The sequence below is a fragment of the Anabrus simplex genome, chromosome 1, assembly GCF_040414725.1.
Source record: "Anabrus simplex isolate iqAnaSimp1 chromosome 1, ASM4041472v1, whole genome shotgun sequence".
Classification (NCBI taxonomy): domain Eukaryota; kingdom Metazoa; phylum Arthropoda; class Insecta; order Orthoptera; family Tettigoniidae; genus Anabrus; species Anabrus simplex.
In genome coordinates this window covers 1,344,160,601-1,344,178,930 of record NC_090265.1, presented here as the reverse complement: position 1 = coordinate 1,344,178,930, position 18,330 = coordinate 1,344,160,601, and the positions used below count along the sequence as shown (strand labels likewise).

At 40.2% G+C, this 18,330-nt stretch overlaps 1 protein-coding gene across 2 annotated transcripts in view; it reads right to left on the bottom strand.

Annotated features, from left to right (window-relative positions):
- Positions 1-10,404: 10,404 nt before the first annotated feature.
- Positions 10,405-18,330, bottom strand: part of LOC136878812 (putative odorant-binding protein A10) — a 232,338-nt gene continuing 224,412 nt past the window's right edge. For both annotated transcript variants that reach the window (XM_067152309.2, XM_067152319.2), the window contains exons 2-3: positions 16,549-16,747; positions 10,405-11,686 (exon numbers count right to left, since the gene is read on the bottom strand). In XM_067152309.2, the coding sequence (XP_067008410.1) occupies positions 11,547-11,686; positions 16,549-16,747 (339 nt within the window). In that variant the 3' untranslated portion in view covers positions 10,405-11,546. The remainder of the gene's footprint in view (positions 11,687-16,548; positions 16,748-18,330) is intronic.

The window sequence follows — 18,330 nt, the reverse complement described above, 5'->3', positions numbered from 1 at the left end:
ATGGGAAGCCGCGGAAAACCACTTTCACGGCTGTCGACAGTGGGATTCGAACCCACTATCTCCCGATGCAAGTTCACAGCCGCACGCCCCTTACCGCACGGCCAAATCGCCCGGTAGGAAGAAAGGTAGAGGGAGTTGCTTTTAGTAGTAAAAGTGAAGAAAATAACACTACATTAGCTACAAGGCACAAACTTTTATGTTGTCATCCAGTCTTTAAAAAAAATAAAGACGTTGATTTGTTTCCATATAAGAACCTAACGTGACATTTCTTAGAAGAACTAACTTTGCAAGGCTTTAAAGTATTAACAGATAGGCCTATAGGTTATAAGGTAGCATGCATAATTTCTGATAATAACAGTGTTAGTAGGAAAATATTTGAAAAGCTGTGCAAAAGCAATTTACAAAAAACTTTTCTAAACCCATTTGACGAAACACAAAACTAAATAAATAAATGTTCGAATCTGTTCATTTATTTCAAAGCTTAAGAAAAAACTGGCTTAATCAAGCTGACAACTTACCCCGATTTTGACAAACCTGAGCCAGACAAAAAAGTCTATATCGGTCTTTCTAATGCGGCCTTGGCTTGCTCCTGCCCTGAACCAAGAAGTGTTGTAACCAACACATTTAGAGCTACAAAATGTAAACCTGAATATTTGTTTCTACATGAGGATTCTCAGAGAAACATTCTGATTTCGCTTGACAACAATGTTCTGGAAAACGAAAACGTCACGTTTAAAACATGCAGTGATTGTAGAAGTAGTTTTAAACATTTCGTTGACAAATGTATATGTATATACATCTTTTGTAATATATTATTGAATAACAATAGAAAAGCTATCGTAGACAAACTCGTGGCTAAGAAGAAGAAATCCTCAAGAAAAGAAAATGTATAAACTGAAACCTTAGGAATTGTTAGGTGAGTTTTAAGTTGAAGCTTAATTTCTAAGAAAGGTTCCAGAATATTCTTGTGAATTGCCATCATGCATTTGTCTAGTAACATTAAAACTATATTTTATACAATTATGTGTTCTTATCTTTTACATGAAACCGTGTTCCGTTACAAATGACAGATATCAGTTTAATTTTACGTAAAGAAATGTACATAAACTGCCCCGCCAGTTCTCTCCACGCATAAAACTCGTGTAGTATACAAGCCTAAATAAAGCCACAATTGAAGGAGTGTTCAATTATATCGTTAAGGTTGAATAAATGAACAATATTATGGAGGCAGTGAGAGCGGGCCGTACACTGCCATGCTGAACGCCAGCCACTCTCGTGATGCCACGGTCCGAGCCGTGTGGCCTGTCTATCTAGTGCGGCCTTGTGTATATCCGATAGGAACTGAGACCGGGATGGGGAGGATAGGTGTGCTAGGCTCCGGTCCGTCAGATCGCCACCGCTATCAACCATGTGTTACTCATCGTATATACTTCCTCATCTCATACTTCTGACTTAATCATATAGATAACAGAGTACTGATATTTCACTCCCGTTTCCTTCTACATCCTTGTAGGAAGACACTGCAGGGCTGCTGTTATAGGAGCGATATAGTTTTATTTTTATAGGTACAACTGCTAAAATGAAATGCAATATTTCAGGTTCTCTTTAATTGGTTGAAATCCAACCCGTGATCATGGGTCAGACACCACCACTGATAATAATAATAATGATAATAATAGTAATGGTGCATGGCATCTGTGTATTCTGGGTGGTGTCCTAATTGGGATAAAATGAATGGCGAAGACGTCATAAATACCCAGTCCCCAAGCCAGGGGAATTAACAGTATGAGGTGGTTAATTCTGAAAATTGATCCGGTGCCATAGGACCAAAAGCAAGCATTCTACCCATTTAGCCACAAAGCCGGACTTTAATTTGTTAAACCTTAAGCTACCATATCCACTGATCAGGGGTTGAAAACTGGCAGCTGCAGAGGCCAGGTTAGTAGCTTGTGAAGCAGATTCCACAACACAACAGGCTTCTCCGTTGGCTATTGGCTGCAGCTCAACACGCTGAAGGCTTGACGTTCACTAAACCAACCATCGAAAAGGGATAACCTAAGTCTAGAGGTAGCCCACATCTTGATCCCAGCATACGTCACAGATCAATCAATCAATCAATCAATCAATCAATCAATCAATCAATCAATCAATCAATCAATCAATCAATCAATCAATCAATCAATCAATCAATCATCACTGATCTGCATTTCGGGTAGTCGTCCAGGTGGCAGATTCCCTCTCTGATGTTTTGCTAACCTTTTCTTAAAGAATTGCAGAGAATTTGGAAATTTATTGAACATCTCGCTTGGTAAATTATTCCAATCCCAGGAATCCTCTTGAATTCCACCTTCATCTTCATACTTCTTTCCTACTTTTAAAAACACCACTGAAGCTTATTCGTCCACTTATATCATTGCACACGAATTCTCCACTGACAGCTCGAAACATACAACACAGTCGAGCATCTCGTCTCCGTACTCCCAATTCTTCACAGCCCAAAGTTTGTAACATTTTCGTAACACCACATCTTTGTTCGAAAACACCCAGAACAAATCGTGCTGCTGTCCTTTGAATTATTTCCAATTCTCGTGTCAATTAGTCCTGCTGAGGATCCCATGCACTGGAATCGTACTTTAGTTGGGGTCTTACCAGAGGCTGATATGCCCTCTCCTTACATCCTTACTTCAACCACTTAACTCTCATAACCATGTGGAGAAATCTGTAACCTTTCTTGACAACCTCCTTAATGTGATTTCCGCAATATACCTTGCCCTGTACTATTCGTTAGTTTCTAGTAAATCAGCAGTAACAACGTTAATATTACGGAAATTTCCCCCAGAAGACCAGAGATGAATGCTAGTCCAGATGTGATGCTCGCCATGTCAGTTATTTCTCTTCTACCAGACTTAAAGTTTGTGGGAGCTTTAATATACTTTAACTTGCCTTGTGGGTGGGGGCAGTAGAATAACACCCACGATATCTCCTGCCTGTCTTAAGAGGCTACTAATTGGGGCTCCAGGGACTCTTAACTTGGGAGCGTGGATTGGCGACTACGGGGTCTATAGCTGAGCCCTGGTATTGCTTGTGCCAGGCTCCTCACTTTCATCTGTTCTATCCGACCTCAGTTGTTCAACTCTTGTTCATTTCAGACAGCGACGGTACTACGTCACGAGGCCTACGGAGTCTTTCATTTTCATGCCCGTAGTGGACTTTGTCTTTGGCGGATACCTTCATTTTTCTAATTGTCCTATCCCCTATACACCCCGTCCCACGATTAGTGTTATCGGATAATGATTGCTCAATTGTACGTCCTCTTAAAACAATATTTACCACCACCACCGTTGTAAAAACAATGGTGCGGCACCACATTCTCTATGCGGTCCGTCCTTATGCTAAATAGCTCCTTAGGGAAGAGCATTGGCATTCCTCTCCATCCGCATGGTCGTTTGCAAGACTACTTTTTTATTTATTTATTCTCTCTCGACAGCGCGTCAAAATTTCTTTTTTATTACCTTCTCCATTTTCCACCTTGAAAGCCTTGCAGGCGGCCATGTGCCGGGGTTGACAGTGGCTGTTGAGCGGCAGTTGTCTAGCGCCGGGAATGTCTGGGTATGACCGCGACAGGGTAACCAGTGCCGAAAGGAGATATGGGATTGCCTGGTGGGTTTAGGGAGGTTTCTCATAACTTCTCCTTTACGGAGGGGTGGAACTAGCTGGCTGAAGACTAGCCTTTGCACCTCAAGTTATTCTGTTCTCTTGTACTAGGCTATGTTCCTGCGTTAGTACTCACTTGTCGGTCATTTGTCCAAACAGGTAGGTCACCACGGGCTGTGAGGCGGGGCGGAGCCTCACGGCACCCCCCCCAAAAAAAAGAGGACACACACTAACACAGCTCTAGGCTCTTTATCTCACCTAGAAAAAAGGCAAACCTTGTCGAGCTGGGCTGAGCGACGACCGACCGACCAGGCCTCCAGTGATTTCCACCTCTTCGGATCGTTGATGAAGCACGAGGATGAACGTCATGACGTGGTTCCAGAAACTGGAAGCAGATTTCTGTCTTGCCAACGTCGATGTCTTGATGTAGAGGAACAAGAGTTTGAATAAGAATAGTGAGTATGTTAAATAGCAATGTGTACTACCATGTATTATTTTATTTTCTTGTAAAATAAAGTTTCTCCATGCAAGATCTTGTTTCCTTATTTTCTTAAAGGTACATTGTACTTATAACATATGGTGGCCATCATCGTTGAAGGGTCTACCTTACAAAGGCTGAACCACTCTTAGTAATAAGACATGCAAAATACACCCTGGGGTTTACAAAATTCCCTATAATTGTGGTGGCATGGTATACATTGGGCAAATATTCCGGTTTCATTGGTACTACTATCAAGGATCAACGTAATATCTGTCTCAACCAGCCAGACAAATCATCAATAGCTGAGCACGCCCAATCAACGTGTCATGATATGGCATTCCAAGATGATCGACTATTACTAACATGTTTTCCCAGGAGGTGAGCCTCTTAGACGGTCACGCTTTCTCTCAGACCAGGAGATGCTTGAAGAAAGTGACGGGGTAGGCGTTCGTTGCCTATACTGGGAACTGTCTCGGCATTCACTTTAGTGCAGGAGAATGGAAAACTACGGAATACAACATTCAAGACAGCCGAAGGTGGGAACAAGCCCCTCTCCGTCTCACGAATTCAGAGGCGTAGAGCCGTGGCCATCCCTCCTCTGCTCAGTTGGCCGGTCGGAGTTCAGAGCCGTCGGATCACGAACCATCTGTGGCCACTTCTGTGCCCGGACTCACCCTGCATCCGCCGACCAGATGTTCGGGCTCTAACCCACACTAAACACTATAGCTCTGGGTTTATACGGGAAGCTGTGGAAATACGTATTTCAACAGGGACACTCTCAGTCACTTAAGTAATACGCGGGTTCCAGCCATTGTGGATTTATGCAGGTAGTTCTCTTCCCTGTCCTTTCAGTATTATTAATTCTTTCCGATTTTTTTCCCAATTCGTATTCTCACCACGAAAGCATTCTTAAGTTCAAGTGGTTCAAACCTTCATTCATTTTTAGAGAAGTCTTGCTCCTGAACAGACGAGATTATCATTTGAAGACGCAGAGCAAAGTTATCTGTAAAAAATGCCCGAAAGCTTATTATCGTATCTACATACGAACTATTATCATCTATGTAATGTCATCATCATTCATTGTGCAAAATTTGAATCACCAGTATACTGTATTTCAAGGAAAGTGTGTCGGTAGATGCAGAGTGGATCTCGACCCTCAAGTGGCCACGGCTGGTCCGTGGGCTAACAGTTCTGCACTCTGACCGGCCAACCGAGCAGAGGAGGGGTGGCCGCGGCTCTCCCGTGGCTCTACGCCTCTGCATTCGGGAGGCGGGACAGGGCTGGACCTCACGGTTGGCCCCAACCTTCGGCTGTACTGAAAGTGATTTTCCGTGGTTTTCCATTCTCCTGCACTAAGGCGAATGCGGGGACAGTTCCTATTATAGGCCACGGCCACCACCTTCCTCACCTTCTACGAACATCTCCTTCACCGTCACAAATCTCCCAGCCTGAGAGACGGCGTCACTGTCTAAGAGGCCCGCCTCCCCCTTCTGGGGAGGAATGAAAGCATTTTAGTAGTAGTAATAGTGGAAAGTGTGTGTTTGGTGATTACTTACACTAATGCCTGTATATCATGTACGTCATCCTTTAATTAGTCAGTTTCATTTGTAAATGGTCTAAAGGAATGCAGTCTATCAAGTTTCTATTGACCCAAGGGGAAGTATAACTGGGCAACCATCCTACGCAAAATATGAAATATTCCAACAATACTTAGAATGAATGTATTGGCCAAAGAAATACAAGCACCATAAAGGGCTTGAAAATGAAACTTGTAAACTCCTAGAGAATTTCGTCTTCTTCAATTAGATGGCTCTAACATCGATTTGCTAGCTTACTCTCACGCACTGAAAACGAACCTACAACTTAGGAAATTTCATTTTTGTAATTAGTAAACTTTTTTTATGATTGTTTTTCTGGTTCCTGCACTACTGTAATCTAACTATCAGTTGCTTGTAAATATGTTCTCTAGCCAATCAAAACCGGGGTTGTGTACAGAAATCCAGCCTATCAGCAGAGTGTGTTTCAATTTATTCAGGAAGCTTCCCCTTACGGAACTACAAAGAGCCGTCTTTTCTGAATTTCTCCAGTGCCTAGGAGTGTGATTTGACGGAGGCCTAGGAGCGGCCTACTTGAAGAATATCCAGCGATACAATGTAATGGCAGAATTTTCCTAAACATAGGACAGCGCCTGAGGCTAGTTTGAGGGGAAGGTTTTAGCCGTTTTTAATGTAATTTTGTAAACTGGTGGTTTAAATGTAGGATTTTCGGCGAAGTCTGGGGACTCTGTTTCTATTCCCTACCGGGAAATATGTAATATAAGGGAAGGAAGAGTGGTGACCCTCTGCCGTTTCCCAATCAACCATCCAATTGGATGACTAAAGTTTTCAAATTCTAAATTTGTAAATCTCGTCTCGGCATTAAAGGTTCCTCCTTTAGTCATCCTCTTGTAGTATGGGATTAACCTCTGTGTCTTTGGGCCGTAAGCCCACATAGGTTTTTAGTAATTTCTATAAGGTGTGTTGGAGTTTCGCCTCCTAGCCTCTTGTTAATGGCCGGTTATGTGCAACGTTTTTTTCTTTTAGTCTTAAGGCCATATAGTATTGGTAATTATGCCCCTGTTTATCCTGTATTATCAATAAGGCAACTGTTCGTTGCAGCTCAGCACGCTCAACAGGCTTGACATATACTAAACCAACCATCGCAAAGGGGGTGACATAAGTCTAGTGGTAGCCCATGTCTTGGACTCAGCATACGCCACTGGTTTAGAGACGCCGAGATGAAGGAATTTAGTTCCACAGGAGTTCTTTTACGTGCCAGTAAATCTACCGACACGAAGCTGACCTATTTGAGCACCTTAAAATACCATCGGACTGAGTCATGATCGAACTTGCCAAGTTGGGGTCATCAGACCAGCGCCTCAACCATCTGAGCCACTAGCCCGGCCCGATATTAATTAGTTTTTTCCCTAATCCTTTAAAGCCATCTGCGGAAACAGTGTTAAACAGTCGAAAATATTTGACACACGTGTAAACAATCGCTATAGTTATGGTTTGCTTTGTATTGCCATGCAATGCTTGGCGAGAAGAACCAGCATTAAATTTACAAACGTGTTTTCTTTGAGTTGTACCGAATGTATATATTAACAGTGCATTGCACGAGTCACAGGAAACATACCTGTCTGCTGGTTGTCTCCAGTGACCACAAGCAGGAATTTCTTCCAAACATCAGAACTGAGCCCATATCTCTTAATTAGTTTATATTCACTGCTTTGAATTTTAGCCATAACGCTATCCGTCAGTTCATGTGGCATGGTGAACTTCAGCTCAAAACTTATGGTTAATTCAACCATTCCGTCATCCATTTATACCTCTGAATTCCTGGGATTTGCTTTATGTAAACGAGGTCTTACTCATATCTGGATTAACTACAATGCTTACGTCAGTAAAGCAAGCAAGGTCATCCCCACTAGTCGGCAAACTTCGCTTCGAACATGCCCTCTCGAACGAATTGCAGCAAACTCGGGCATTTTAGGTTACACTTTCCACTCATGCGTGATGGTGGTTGCATATGCAGCAAGGCACATGTTGCTTCGTCTTGGTTACCCCTCTCAAGTTCGAACAATGCACGCCGCTAGTAGACACTACAGTTAACTACTGGCACTGAACAATGATGAACTTCAGCTCAAAACTTATGGTTAATTCAACGATGATTGTCTAAATATTCAACCATACTGAAACAGACGATTAAATAACTTGCATCGTGTTTTCTCAATGTGTGGTAAGATATTAAAGGAATTTGCTCATGAATCTTGTGTATTACTATATTTACGTCATGAACAACTCCGGATGGTTCCAGTATATTATTTCTAGACAGTAATATCGATTTTTACTGCAATACTGACAAAATATCTCAATATTTTACCACGTTAAAGGTTGTAACAGCATTAAACACACGTAAAGCATACTTTTGCGGTAACCTTTACAGTATTCAGTATACCGAGTGAAATTTGAGTGCAGATGTAACGATAGGATGAGTACAAAGACTTTATACTTGAAAGGGAACCGTGGTAGTGTTACTCTCAAATTATATAAATTGATTAAACAGTCTCAGATAGAAGAGTAGAACATAGTACTCGTTCTAATTATATTTGACACGTTTGGGAAATTACTGATTGATTTGACAGAAGGCAGTTTGGGTTTAGGAATCCAGCGAGATATAGTGGATATCTGAGGTTCAGGATGAAAAATGGAGTGTATCGCTATTTATCTGTCGAAGGCTTTTTTTAAGAATAATATTTCTTCATGGGAGACTATTGACGAAAATAAGGGCTATTGGATTAGACGAAGTAGTGACTGAGTGGACAAATTTCTAGAAAATCAAAGAATTAGAGTTGATCGTGCATTATCTGATCCTGTAATGATTAATAGTGGAGTTATGCAAGGCAGTATAATTGGACCATTATGTTTATAAATGCTGTGAGTAAAGAAATAGAAACCCAGATAAGGCTGTTTGCGGATGATATTGAGCTCTATAGAGTAAACAGTAAATTATAGAATTGTTGAGCGACTTCAAAAATCCTCAATAGTGTTGTGAGGTAAATGTGTGATGGTAAACGAGGTGAAAAGTCTGGTAGTCAGTTCCACCAAGTGGAAAGGTTTTCTGAATTTCAGTTACATTGTTGATGGAGTTGAAGAACCCCACGAAGATCACGGAGAAAACCCAGGTGTAAATATAAGGAAAGTTCTACATTGGGTTAATCACATTAAGGGGGTTGTAAATAAAAGCTACATGACTCTTCATATGCTGTTCAGGGATTGTAGTGAGGAAATGAAGGAGAAGACATATAAAACACTGCTAGGGCCCAGATTTGAGTATAGTTTCAGTGTATGGGACCCAAACCAGGATTACTTGATTCGAGAACTGGAAAGGATCCAAAGAAAAGTAACACGATTCCTTCTTGGAGATTTACGACAAAAGAATAGTGTTAGAAAATATGGCAAACGTTGGCTTAAGAATTCACGGCAATAAGGAGGCGAGCTTTCCGACTAAGCGCTCTTTTCCGAACTGTCAGCGGAGAAATGTCGCAGAATGACATAAGTAGACGAATAAGCTTGAATGAAGTAGAATAAATCACAATGAGGTGATAACGTTGGTATTCAAGAGAAAAATGGGGCAAATTTTCGTTCATAGATATGAAAATTAGGGATTTGAATAATTTTCCTTTGGAGATCTTAGATAAATTTCCATTTTCTTTGAAATCATCTGAGAAACATCTAGATTTGGGTAAATAACGTATAGGGAATCTACCTCCTTGGGACAGTTTTAAATGCATATCAGTGGTGATTGATTTACTGCTTGGTTTTACCAGCTAAAAGTGTAGTGGAAAAATGGTCAGTACTATGGTTTGTCCTAATATGATCTTCAGTGAATGAGCAGACTAACAAACAATATTACTTTTTACGGTATGCAAACCTGATTTTACCCTTTTCACGTGGGTGTTTGGGCTTTTCATGCATTTCTATGAGGTACAATAATAAATATATCTTGCCCGTGCTTAACAAAATATACTCTTCTGCCAAATATTTCTGTTTTTATATAATTACTATGAATTAAAATATAACAACGCACTTCTTACGATAAGTTTGAGTTGTACTTTTGCCACAAATTACTGGAATTCAAGAACATAAGTTTCGACTTTATTTCTGAATTCGATTAATCTGTTGTAAAAGTTTCTCAGACTTATCATGATTAAATACCACAACAATGTTACAACCATTAAACGCAATTCTCGTATTTATGGGAATCATTCCTTAAAATTATGTTAAAATTTTTGCACAACTTCTTTCCCCCATGATCCAAATCGATATGTACAGTTTAATTCCACTTTAGTTGACTGCAATGGCTTTATTCTCTCGGCAATTCACTCTCGCCGTTTAGGCTCGAGGGTCATATATATGACATGATGGTCCATCTTTCCATATCTGTCTCTATCAATAGCTAATATTCTCTTGGTCAGTGCGTCTTAAATGAGATTTATTTCGCCTCTGATAAGGTGGATATATACCTCGTACTGAAGGAAGCAGAAAATATCAGAGATGACATCATTTACAACATAACTGACACTTTGAGTACGTGACATTCTGAACTTCCATAAGAACCACAAATCAGCTGCAGGCACAGATCCCGTAGACGTCTGTCAGCCATAGGAGGGTGTTTGGTTTCTAATGACACCTTTAAACCTCTTCATGGTCAAAGAATAACATACACCATTGAACAATATTAATAATTATTTTTATTTGGCCAAAAATTGCACATAGTATTTCATTTTTTAATCAAGTGGGTATATATGTAGTATATAACATGGTGAAGAAATGAAATGTTTAAGGTCATTGATGGTTTTCATACACATGGTATCAGATAAATCACGTCAAGAAGTATTAGTAGCCAACTGCGACGTGATTATCAGGTGAACATAGGTTATTGAACCATACTGAAAGTACTAAAAAAACTAATTTACAACATTAAATATTTATTTTCAGGTTCCTCTTGTATTGAAAAGAAATGCAGCAACATCAAACTGACGAAAGCGTAGGTTATAATGACTGACTGAATTTAATTCTTATTTGGAAGACTTCCAATTGTATTTTTATAATCCATTGTTGAAGTTCCTTGACTGATGTACTTTTACAAATTTATTATTATCAGTTTTTTGTTTTATGCAACAATATTCATTATTGAGAAGGTATTAAATTCACCTGAATTGTGAATAATGTTTCTCTACTCCTAGCAATAGTATCAGCAACATTTTCTTAATATTTATTTTCTTCAGCTTATCCCAGCTATTTATGGGGTCGCTGGAGCCACCCAGGCTCACTTTGGTTTGTCCGTGTGTTTAAGGCCGGATGCCCTTCCTGACGTCACGTGAGTTTCAGATAAAAATCTAGACCGGTATTTGAACCTCAGCCTTCCAGGTGGAAAGCCAGCAGCTAAGCCGGTAAGCTAATCATACACTCCCACATTTGTTTAAAAATATGATTAACATTAATCATTACTACCGTTAATACATACGGTCAACTCTACAATAATACAAAAACCTTGTGCGAACTGGGAAGTGATTCACTGGAAAGTATCAAGACTTTTACGTAATATAGCAACTTATTTTTTCAGATGTACAACTCATACTATCCTATATAAAAAATTCAGCGAATAAAAATGTTACTACAAATAACTGCCCACGTGCAATATCTTAACTTGATATACACCTTGCCATCAATTTGTTTAGAAAGTAAACAAAGTGATCGGTATTCATATGAACGATAATTACATGTATGAAAAAGTGTGGTGCTATTGACTACTTTTGAAATAAATTAGACGGTTTTGTGACTTGACAGTCTTTGTACTGTGGCTCTCTTCATCCCTGGTACTGCTTCACCAGCTTGCTCCACTCCTTCGGATAGTTCCTCTGGATGTGTGACAGTGTCCTCTGGATCTGCCTGGTCTCCTCCTGGGTGCACTGAGGACAAGAACCGCGCAGGACCAAAGGAGCCAAGGCTGTAACAAGGACAATTACATTCAAATTTCGCTATACTACCACCTTCGAACTACACATATCTGTAAAACATGAAATAATACGCCCATGATAACTACAGTAGGTAGGCCTATATCTTGCTATCTAGTACTCGATCATATGAAATGAAATGTCGTATGCCTTTTAGTACCGGGATATCCCAGGACGGGTTCGGCTCGCCAGGTGCAGGTCTTTCTATTTGACTCCTGTAGGCGACCTGCACGCCGTGATGAAGATGAAATGATGATGAAGACAACACATACACCCAGCCCCCGTGCCATTGGAATTAACCAATTAAGGTTAAAATCCCAGACCCGGCCGGTCATCGAACCCGAGACCCTCTGAAACGAAGGCCAGTACGCTGACCGTTCAGCCAACGAGTCGGACACTCGATCATATGTGGTTTCTAATCGATCAACCTAAATCCTCATGTTTCTTACTATACTCGCTGCACTTCTTTGCAGGACCTCAGGTATTATATTGAAAGATTTTGACGATGTACTCATCACTACAAATCAGTGACATAATCGAAAATTTCCACTAAACTGTATCCAATCCTGCAGTTATAGTACATCATGCACTCTTCACTAATGTGTGCAACTAATCATGTTTACTTACTTTTTTAAACATGTTCAAAAATATTACAAATAGTTATTAAAATATAATTTACCTTTATATATACTGCACATACCGCAAATATTTCCTAAAAATATCGCGTAATAAGCATTTCATTCCCAAGTTCCATTCACCTTTATATTTATCCTGTCCTGTGTTTCCCTGAATGCTTTAACAATGGCTGAAAAAGGATGTTCATATTTACGGTACAAATATTGAAGTAACTGGGGAATCTTGGAAAGGAAAAGTTATCATTTTGGTCGTTTGACCAGAACCTAACACCTATGTGGTAAATTTTCACAGATGCATTCACTAAAAACTCGTTTTCAATATACTCGTATTTTTTCCCGAAGACGTATAAAACACCTTTCGTCGCGCTGTCATTAAACCATAACGCACTCATATTTAAAGACAGAAGACAGTTGTCGAAGAAAAACACATGATCCAGAATTGTTTAAAATTACCTCCTGTGGTATCTACTGTCATAATCGCAGGACATTCTTAGATGATATTAGCTTGTGTTGAACAGCAGAATTGCAACATCAGACTAAAATTCGAATTGCATGATTGGAATCTGAGTTAATTCGTTATTTAGACAGCGGAATAGGCGTGTAGACTTCCGAGTTGAATCGGGACTGGGCTAGGAAAGGTTTATCATAAATAGAAGTTATGAGGTATTATCTACATTTCAGCTCGCTTATGGAGTTTGGGATATTCCATCATCCATGTCCTCATTTCTCACTACATTAATTGCCTTCTTGTTAAACTCACATCGATTTTCTTTCCCACATTCACCGAAGGACATTATATAATGCTTCTTTCTCTCCTTAATTGTCACAGTTCCTCTAATTAACAAGAGTTTAATATTCATGTTCATTTTTGATTCTCCTTGTCATTTTACCTGATTACTCTCTCATTGCACTATTTCCATAATTTAATTGCATTAAATACATGTGAATGAAAATCCACAGCCTGTTTCCAGTCCTTCGGCCGGGTCAGGAATGGAATTAATGAAGCCCCCTTCTAGCGGCGAGGATAGGTATTGTGTCGGCTGCCGAAGCCTGCCGTATTTCCCTGGGGCAATGATACTGTAAATGACTGACAGATTAAATTAAATGTTAATGGAGAGTATTGCTGGAATGGAAGATGACAGGGAAAATCAGAGTACTCGGAGAAAAACCTGTCCTGCCTCCGCTTTGTCCAGGACAAACCTCACACGGAGTGACCGGGATTTCAACCACGATATCTAGCGGTGAGAGGCCGGCGCGCTGCCGCCTGAGCCACGGAGGCTACATTTAATATATGTATCTTCGTTATTTTATTATTGATTTACAATTTTATATCCTCATCTACCGTTATTTGCCTCATTTTCCTCGTAGAAAAGCAAAAAGTCACCTCAGAACAGACCATGAAGGCCCTTGGAGGAGTGGAAGGTAAAGGCTTCCCCCATTGTTAACCTCGGCACTTGATGGGGTAGAGTGGCTAGCTCTACGCCCGGCCGCCTTTGCCCCAGGAATTAACCTGGTACTCATTTTTGGTGTAGGCTGAGTGAACCTCAGAGCCATATGCACCTCCGGAAGTGGAAATCTCGTTTCTTAAATTTTACGACTTCCTGACGGGGATTCGAACCCACGTCCTTCCGGGTGAATCGAGCACGCCTTTACCGTCTCGGCCAGGCAGCCCCTTCATTTTCCTCGTAGTTAACATTTTTGTCCATAGTGTAATTATTTGGCTTACTTTTAGGAATTAACTTCATGTTCTCGTGCACTCTGAACTTACTGTTTCATTTTCAACTTCTTTCACGGACCGAGCTCGATAGCTGCAGTCGCTTAAGTGCGGCCAGTATCCAATAATCGGGAGATACTGGGTTCGAGCCCCACTGTCGGCAGCCCTGAATATGGTTTTCCGTGGTTTCCCATTTTCACACCAGGCAAATGCCGGGGCTGTACCTTAATTAAGGCCACGGCCGCTTCCTTTCAATTCCTAGGCCTATCCTATCCCATCGTCGCTATAAGACCTATTTGTGTCGGTGCGACGTAAAACAAATAGCAAAAAAATAGCTTCTTTCACGGCTTAAACGTGTACTGAATTCGTCTACAGTTTTGAACTGACAATACCTACGTGCAAAATCTATATTTCAATATTTAAAAATACCCTTGAACAATGTTCACTGAACCAATATAGCCTATCAGTCAGTTACATTTTCACCTTCATTCACAAGTGAATAGAGCACTTAATTATTTTATATTCGTAATAATACTGCCTACTATATGTGGGAGATCTATAATTCAGTGCAAAGCTGAATCAATAGATCCTATAAATTGCATGCATTTATAGTCCAAATATAACTTCATTTCTGCTTTAAATTATTCATACCTGCAAGCCATGTGAGGCGTTCGTTGTGAATTTGGGGTAGAATCTGTAGATTTGTAACTAAATTAGGTTCAACAATAATACATTACAAACGAGATTTTAGCGTCAATTAAATATATGAATTGATACTTTTGCGCTCGTTAGTATATTGCATTCTCTGCGGGTTTGGATACGCAGGGAATCAGAAATCAATTGCTGCATTTGAACACGGAGCTTCGTTTGAACGTGAATGAAATACTTTAATAAAATATATTTAAGGAAGTCAGGACTTGATAACATCTTTACCGGACATGTGGGTTCAACACTCGAAACATTCATGGATCGTAATCCTGAACTAACGGCCATAAAAATAAACAAACCACTCCCTCTTTGCGAGGGTATCCTACTGAGATTCTGAACCAAAACTGGACACACCCACTTAAGATTTGATTTTCCTTAAGAAAGTAACTTGTTGTAGAATTCAAAATTCTTCAGGCAAACCCGTTTTAACCCGTTAGCTTCAATATTCAATATTCAATAACTTGTAATACCCAGTTGTTGAAACCTTTCAAAAATTCCTAGAGTCAACAGATGGAAAAATCAACTGATATTTTAGATGCGATGCCACTTATCAATAAAGATGTTAAAGAAAGACGCTATTAATCAATAACAAAACATAAGACCAAAAACTTATTTATTTGAGATTCCTCGATTTCCTAAGTTACAAACCAATAGAAAAAGAAAAAAGTTGATCCGGTAGGAGCATTTTTTTCAGAAAATACCATTTTTCTGAAAAGAGAGGGCATAATTCTGGAACTAATTGTTTTGTTTACAAGTTATGATTTTTTCTTAATTTAGACCACACTAATAATGAGGGCCGAGAATGCAGGTGCAGGAGGCGACAATGCCAGTGGAGTGGTGACAATGAGGTCGTAAATAATGTATCCAAGTGCAAAATGAGTAGGCTTTTCATTAGTGAAGGCGATTACAGTACAAGAAGGCTGAATTTTCTGAAAAACCTTTAGAGTTACGAAGAAAATGCATATGACGTTCCTTGCAGAAAATGTAATTTCAAGGCCACTGATGCCCTTCTCTCTTCAATAAGTATAATCGTTTGCCGTCCGACTCGCTGGCTGAACGGTCAGCGTACTGGCCTTCGGTTCAGAGGGTCCCGGGTTCGATTCCCGGCCGGGTCGGGGATTTTAACCTTAATTGGTTAATTCCAATGGCACGGGGGCTGGGTGTATGTGTTGTCTTCATCATCATTTCATCCCCATCGCGACGCGCAGGTCACCTACGGGTGTCAAATAGAAAGACCTGCACCTGGCGAGCCGAACCCGTCCTGGGATATCCCGGCACTAAAAGCCATACGACATTTCATTTCATTTCATCGTTTGCCCATTGTTTTTGTTATTTCACCATAAACCACAGCCAAAAACCGTCCGGCTCTAAATGAAAATCCTCAGAGTTACGAAGAAAATGCATTGCATACGAAGAACGGGTGCGTTACCTAGTAACATACATAATCAACAAATTATAAAGCCTGATTATACAAAAGGATAATAATAAAAACAGAATAATGGAAATACCGTGTGATTTGTTAAGTACAGGTATGTCATAAATAGCGTATATATATAAAGTTCCCCGCCTACTGTTTGGGAGATATGGGATTTCAAAATTGCCTATTGAGCTCTGAAATTTCTTTAATACCTGCAGTTTTCTTATTAACTATGACTTAAATGTCCGTCTTCCCCCTTCATTTTGTTTACATTTACTCCCGATACTTCATATGACTTTTAATGACTAGCAATGTACGTTTAAAATAACCAAACAAAATCAAGAAGAGAGGAATATATTGATAGATAGATAATGTCCATACTCTTCAGTCGACGGCCAACAGGGTCGCAGGGTGCCTCTCCTAGTGCGCACTTAAGTTGACGGGTGAGGTAGCGCTTGTCATTAAGTGCATGTTCTAGAGCTTCGTCTGATATCTTAGGTCTGTTGTTTCCCTGCTGGGCCTGAGCCACCACAGCCACCAGTAAGACGAGTAGCAGGAGCATCCATACCCGGGAGAAAACCTGCAACAAATAATGGGACACTAGAAAAAACACTTTCCTTTGAACTATTCAATATATCGCTACCTTGTAACAATAACATACTTGAAAACAAAAAACAAAAAAATACTATGGCATTATGATACATTAAATATCGAGGGATGAAATTTAGGAGTATTTAACTGCGAGAGACTTGTGCCAAGACACCTACTGACATTTTAAAGAACTACTTTTCAGAAGCAGATAGCACCATGTTGGCAACTTGTAAATGCTACAGCAATAAATTGATGAGACGTTAAGACACATGGCATCATAATGAACAGATGAAATGTAAGATATGGTGACACCCTCCACTTCTCCTGACCATTAAACATCCCCTTACCCCCTTCGCAAAGACTCTCCAATCACTTTACAGTTATTCACGACGTTACAAAGCCGGGAAGTGAAGAAAGTCACTCACTCAGCAGACAATTAGACTAGAACACACAGCATTACCCTGGTCGTTTGAATACTCAAAGACTATTTCACATATACAGTACATAACATAACTATAAAGGAAAAATCTTGCCAACCGAGTGAGTTGACTATGAACTTCAGGTCACGTAGCTATGAGCTTGCAATCGGGAGATAGTGGGTTCGAACCCCACTGTCGGAAACCCTAAATATGATCTTCCGTGGTTTACCATTTTCACACCAGACAAATGCTGGATATGTACCTTAATTAAGGCTTCGGCACTTCTTTCCCAGTCCTAGACCTTTCCTATCATATCGTCGCCATAAGACCTGTCTGTGTCGGTGCTAAGTAAAATAAAAGCATGTATCGTATTGCTCGAGGTGGTGGAGTTCCTTTGAGTACCGGGACGATCCCGGGCCACCGAGGACGGCAGCTAGTAGTGCTAACAGCTACACTGCAGAGGAAAGAAGTCTTTTAAAATGCGAAGCCTAGTAGCTGACTCATTTAAAGAACAAATTTTACACTTAGAATTCTGAAGTATGAACTCTCATTCATGAGGAGAGGTGTTTAATACCAAGTGATAGCACACTCTTTCTTTACAGGGAGGACTCAGGATCGATTTCCGGCTACTTGAAGGATTTTAATCCTCGACTGAAGGCTGAAACGAGATTCACTTATCCTCAAGACATCAAGTGAGGTGTTGACTAAAAACAGAGGCAGTGAACCCGGTCAAGAAAGAAAACCGATACCTTTGAGGTTTCATCAATATGATCACGTGATATTCCGATAACAGCACGCCATCTACTTGGGCAGAAATCACCTTGGTAGGGAAAGACACTTAGTGGGCAATATGAGCCATTGATTTACCATTTTAACCGAGTAACAACGATCATCGTCATTGTCGTTCAAATTCCGTCATAATGCGTGTGAGATTTTTGTAATTACCTGTGACTCAATTCCAAGAAACTTTGGAGATCCCGTGGCAACTCTCAATATATCAACAGCAATGTGATATTGTTAATTTGCTTTTTGCTCTTTTAAAAATTTACACATCTATCAACATAAAAAATAACATTTTTCATTTCTAATTTACTTTAAGTGGTTTAACGGAGGCCTCCGTATGTTCTGAGTCACGAAGTGCTGTCTGTCCCTA